The 6060-nt window shown below is 36.3% G+C and overlaps 1 protein-coding gene across 1 annotated transcript; it reads left to right on the top strand.

Moving 5' to 3' along the window:
• Nucleotides 1-806: 806 nt before the first annotated feature.
• LOC107757201 (gastrula zinc finger protein XlCGF57.1-like) lies at nucleotides 807-2756 on the top strand. Its single transcript, XM_016574616.1, has one exon. The coding sequence runs from the start codon at nucleotides 838-840 to the stop codon at nucleotides 2479-2481; it is 1644 nt and encodes a 547-aa protein (XP_016430102.1). The 5' UTR covers nucleotides 807-837; the 3' UTR covers nucleotides 2482-2756.
• Nucleotides 2757-6060: the final 3304 nt, after the last annotated feature.

Genomic DNA, 6060 nt, shown 5'->3' with positions numbered 1-6060 from the left:
AGGGTTAAAGAGTATGAAAAGTGCTGCAGAAAACAAAAAAATTGAGCAACAACAAAAACGTTGCTGGAGACTGGCTTATTATTGAAAATGCAAACTGATTGTCTGCCAGCAGGAGGCGCTTTGAGAGCGGCAGAAAAAGCGGTTTCTCCAGTAATGGCTGTAAACAAAGCAGCTCCGCTCATGAACGCTACTTTATCAGATCAAATAAAAATGCCATCAAAACTGCCACCAGTTGAGAAACACTGGTGTATAGGATTCTAGCATTCACGTTGTTGGCTTTGACGCTCTAATGCTTTCATGCTGGTTTTGATGTCTGTTGCTTTGTGCCATTAAACTGGGTGTTAGAGCCATAAAGAACATTAAGAAATTAGTAATATTTTTCTATTATTATTATATTCTTTATATTAAGAGTGATTGTTATTTGATATACAGCATATTTTGTGATCTTTATATTGCATACATGACTTTTCATAGGTCAATTTCGATTTTATAAGTAATACGCATGTGAATGTGACTGTTGATATTTTGAACCGTAAGAAGAAGGAAGGGGCTTGGTGTTAGTCTTTTGACCGTTCTTTGAAACCATATGTAATTTGAAGCTTGAAGAAGTGTAAATAGTCTTAAGTTCGATTTTTTATTTTTGTTGTATCCTGACAAATGAAAAGTAAACTGAAAGTTTATGGTTTTAGTCGTCAAAACCTTTGTGCTGGTTCCCTATGGAAATGGTGGAGAACGGAAAGGAATGTAGATCGCCATTACACTAGGGTTAACTTGTATTTGTATTTTTTCCCTTTAGAGCTGAAGACACTGAAAGAGGAGAGTCGAGAACTGAATGAAATGGAAGAGAAAAATCTGTACATGAATCATGATTTCATTATTGGAGAAAAATCTAGTCAGACAGAAAAGACTTCACGAAAAAGAGCTCTGAATACAGAATCTAACAAATGTTTTACCTGCCATCAGTGTGGAAAGACTTTCACTCAAAAACCAAACCTCAGTGTCCACATGAGAACTCACACTGGAGAGAAACCTTTCACCTGCCAGCAGTGTGGAAAAAGTTTCACTCAAAAAGGAAACCTTAAAGTCCACATGAATATTCACACCGGAGAGAATTGTTTCACCTGCCAACAATGTGGGAAAAGTTTCACTCAAAACGGAGCCCTTAAAAGGCACATGAGAGTTCACACCGGAGAGAAGCCTTACACCTGTCAACAGTGTGGAAAGAGCTTCACAACAGAACTAAACCTTCGGTATCACATGAACATACACACTGGAGAGAAGCCTTTCTCATGTGATCAGTGTGGAAAGAAATTCAAACGTAAAGTAACCCTTACTTGCCATATGGGAATTCACTCAAAAGAGGACAGTTTTAAATGTCATGACTGTGGAAAGAGTTTCAGTCATAAAGCAAACCTCAAGAATCACATGAGACTTCACACTGGAGAGAAGCCTTACATGTGTGTTCAGTGCGGAATGAAGTTCAGATATAAAGCTGCCCTTAATGCCCACTTAACAACTCACACTGGAGAGAGTCCTTACACCTGCAAACTGTGTGGGAAGAGCTTCACACGAGAACTAAACCTCAAGTATCATATGAATATTCACACTGGAGAGAAGCCATTCACATGTGAGCAGTGTGGAAAGAGTTTCAGACGTAAAGTAACTCTTAGTCAGCACATGAGGATTCACTCAAGAGAGAACTGTTTTATATGTGATCAGTGTGGAAAAAGTTACACAAGCATGAAACGCCTAAACAGGCATGTAGTAAGTCACTCTGCAGAGAATGTTTTCAAATGCCAACAGTGTGGGAAAAGTTTCAGTCATAAAATAAGCCTTAAGGCTCACATGAGACTTCACACTGGAGAGAAACCTTACACGTGCCCTCAGTGTGGAAAGCGTTTCACTTATAAACCATCCCTTGATTACCACATGAGAGATCACACTGGTGAAAGGCCTTATATATGCAAACAGTGTGGAAAGAGCTTCTCACAAAAAGGAAATCTGAAGACTCACATGATAATTCACACTGGAGAGAAGCCTTTTAAATGCCAGGACTGTGGAAGGTGTTTTAATCGTAAAGTAAGCCTTAAGACTCACATGAGAATTCACACTGGAGAGAAGCCTTACAGATGCCTCCAATGTAAAAAGTGTTTCACATATCAAGGAGCCCTGAAACGTCACTTGCGAGCGCATTCGGGAAAGAAACCGCAGTGTTCAGAGTGTGACAAAAGTTTTACGAAAAGTAGCAATTTCAAAAATCACCAGGGCATTCACTTTGGAGGAAGGCGATTTAATTGTGATCATTGTAATAAAAAATGTCTTTTGCCATCACACTTACAGATACACCTGAAAAGTCACACAGATGTGAGACGCTATTTGTGTTCCTTGTGTGGTAAGAGGTTTAAATGGCTCAGCAGTTTCAAATGGCACCAGAAAATACGGACCTGCATGAAATTAAGGCTCCGTTCACACCGCAGCTGAATGTGGGCCAAATCTGATGACCATTTCCATTCTTTTCCTCTCTGTACTTTCTATTTAGACTTTATTTTCTTTTGTCATGTACACATGAACTCCTCTGATGAGCTCTACATGATCATCTCAATTTGTAATATTGAGCAGTTGCCGTAGATGCCCTCTAATTTCGCTTGTATGGAGGTGTCGTTCCATTTCATGTATTGATACCTTGGGATCAAAATAGTAGTAATATTAAACTTCTGTCTTGCTGTGAAATGTCACGGAAAGATTGTAAAAAAAAATTTTTAAAAAAAGGGACAATCTGAATGAAATAAACATCAAACTGCGTTATTTGATTGATCTTTACTGGTTGAGCCAGCACTGGTTAGTTCTCACCACAGTTTTAAAAAATGCGAAAAAAGTGGGCGTGGTGCGGAGCAGAGGAGGGGGAAGAGGGGAGACAGACAACACACATAGCTTCGCGTTCAGACAGTTTCATTTTGCTCCCATCGAGTTAAAAACACAAATAAATGCACAGCCATTTGCACTCTGCATCGAAAACATATATATGAACGCGCTGTTGCACCTCTGAGAACTTTTAAGGCTTATTCTGTGGCGTTTATATAAGCCTTTTGACGGGTTGTGTCACAGCTGTAAAAACGGTTATGCTCACCAAGTGAATGAATCGCATTTGTGCCGAACTCTTATAACAAAGCAAAAACAAACACTCTTCTTCGATCCATGAACGTTTCTCTCAGTTAATGTACGCAGTCTCACAGTCTGAAGCGTCTGTCATAGCAAGTCAAGTCAAGTCACCTTTATTTATATTGCGCTTTTAACAATACAGATTGTGTCAAAGCAACTGTACAGCATTAATTAGGAAAATATTGTGTCAATAATTCAAAGTGACAATAGTAAACACTCATTTTTCAGTTAAAGGCAGTTTAAATAGTATCTGTGCGATCAAGCTTTTAGGAGCTTAGATGGAATAGGGTCTAACATACATGTTGTTGGTTTAGATGATTTAACAAGTTTATCAACACAATCAATTTATCAATCAACACATACTGTTGTGAATAATTAAACGAAGCGTCTTCTCATAGGATAAGAAGACGCTGTCTCATGAATAATTTAATAGACGCATCATCGATGTACTATTAGTCCATTGCCACGTCACAAATTGTGACGTCAACACGATGTAGATTTTAAACCCGGAAGATGAAAATAGAGCAAAAACGCTTAAAATTAACCTGTTTTCTCCAACAGTTAAAATTATCGGATGCTAACATTGTCTTCTATGATGTGCAACACAAACACCTCTGCTAAAATCTCAGAAAAAGTAGTCTGGGGTTTCATGACCCTTTAAATTATAATGTGCTACTGTTCACCAAGGTGGCTTGATTTGTGAAGCACTTTGGGCAACAAAGTTGCATTTAAATGTGCTATATAAATGAAGTTGAAGATGGGTTTGGTGCACACAGGGATAAAAAAGTACCCCATGTGTACAATGAAATATACTGCTGGATCTTTAATGTTGTGGGCCTATTTTTCTGCCGGAGATCCTGGATATCTTGTTCAGATAGATGGCAAAGGAATGGTCTCCGATCTCCTGTCAGATGTTCTCTAAACTCTTCAGGCATTAAAGGTGAAGAGCTGTTCTCTTGGCAAAAGGAGGTTGCAAAAAGTATTGGATAAAAGGGTATGATTAATTGTGACCAATGTGTATTTGAGAAAAACATTTATTTCATAATGAGATTTCTCTCACATTTTAAATTCTTATTCTCCAATGAAAGATTAGATTTTAGTAAATTAATTAAATAAAATATCTAAAGGATTGATGATATAGGTTAATTTTCACAGCCTTCTTTGATCATATTTACCAAGGGTATGAATAATTTTGAGCACAACTGTATATATATATATATATATATACTGTATATATGTGTGTGTGTGTGTGTGTTTTAACTTATAAAAATGAAGATATAAATATATACTGTAACTTGTAAATTACACTACAGTTCTGTAAAAGAATATAACAAATGCACTTGCTTTCTTGTGGACCTACAATGGCCGTCTGCGCATATCCGTTAAGTCCACGAGACCGTAGGGTGTCCCATTCGTTATTTTAGCTTTCAGAAGGGTGCTCGCGAGTAATTAAATTACTAAGAGTAAAATGGGTAAAGATATCCACTTAACTTTATATTTGAAATGTATTTCAACATTGAATATGCCTTAATTGCAACTTACTAGGTTATATTTTTGTTTACACGTGGTTAAAATATGTTTACTGTAGTGGGAAATCTACAAATACTATAGTTGAACTACGGTCACTTTAGTAAAACCACCATGGTTCATTTTCATAAGGGACTGCCAGTGACGGGCTGTTGCACGCATAAAATGCAAACTTTTTATTCTGACAGCTATGATTTATATTAACATTACAGAATAGAACATGATCAGTATGAACTTTTAACGTTCAATTTAAATAAATGTAATTTATTTATTTATGTAAAACTATGTAGGCTATAATTTCAATTTGTTTATTGTGAAATAACTCAAATGTTTTTTTCTGTCCTCTGATAAGCATTGTTCTGCTGTTCCCAAAAACATCAATGGTTTCTTATGATACTTTTGGGAAACAGCCGTTTGAATGCACTGTCAGCAGTGAGTGAACACTATCTGTGATTGATTAGTTCTGTCCTGCAGCACTTTTGGTGTTTATATCATAGGTTCAGATGAGCAGGAAAATAGTTCTATCCTACACAATTATTCGCTAACATAGGTTATTCGTCCAATTCAATACATATTGTACACATTAATTTTTTTGTTAAATAAAATCACTGGTAAAAAAAAAAAACACACCTTAGTATCGATATTTTTTATTTGAGTATCGATACTTTCGATACTCGCATCAGTATCGATATATCGATACTTCAGGATCGATATGCCCATCCCTAACTTCTACCCAACAGTCAAAGCGGCATTACGTCACGAAAGTGTGGACTTTCAGTGAGTGAAAAATCCTTAAAAGTCTTAAATGGTACAAGAAAGTCTTAAATTTGGGGACGGTAAGACGAGAATTGTGATACAGCTTAATATGAGGATTAAACTTCAAAAGGCTATGATATCATTGAATATGTGTGCTGCACGTTTCAAAGTCAGCTGCTGCGCTGCTTTGTGTACTGTGGTTACCGGGGAAACTGCTACATTTCTGCCTTTCCAAAGAATGAATTAGCATTTTTATTAAGCCCGTACTCTGTTTTTGTTCAGACCAATGTGAAAATCAGCCCATGTTTTTATGCAGAAAACATGCAGTTGTAAATGTGAACTGGTGGGCAAGAAGCGAATGCATTATAAAAATGTAAAGAATTAAGACAGTAACATATATTTCTATGTTATTTAATTATTAGGCTATAATAATTGATTGATAATAATTATTTAAATTAATATAATAATTTATACTTTTGCCTCCATTTTCTTAAAAAAAAGTGGTTTAAAGGCTGAAATGTGAAGTTAATCATTCTAAAAACCTTTTTGTTTTTGTGAAAACTTGTATCTGAACTCTAAATCATGCTTTTTACAGTCATTTTAATTTTATTTGTGCAG

The sequence above is a fragment of the Sinocyclocheilus rhinocerous genome, unplaced genomic scaffold, assembly GCF_001515625.1.
Source record: "Sinocyclocheilus rhinocerous isolate Xijiao unplaced genomic scaffold, SAMN03320098_v1.1 scaffold3339, whole genome shotgun sequence".
Classification (NCBI taxonomy): Eukaryota; Metazoa; Chordata; class Actinopteri; order Cypriniformes; family Cyprinidae; genus Sinocyclocheilus; species Sinocyclocheilus rhinocerous.
The sequence above is the reverse complement of the archived record's forward strand: the minus strand, read 5'-3'. Positions and strand labels throughout refer to the sequence as shown.

What these genes read in the sequence shown, in the direction of transcription:
- LOC107757201 (XM_016574616.1), top strand. Translation starts at nt 838, where the DNA reads ATGGAAGAGAAAAATCTGTACATGAATCATGATTTCATTATTGGAGAA.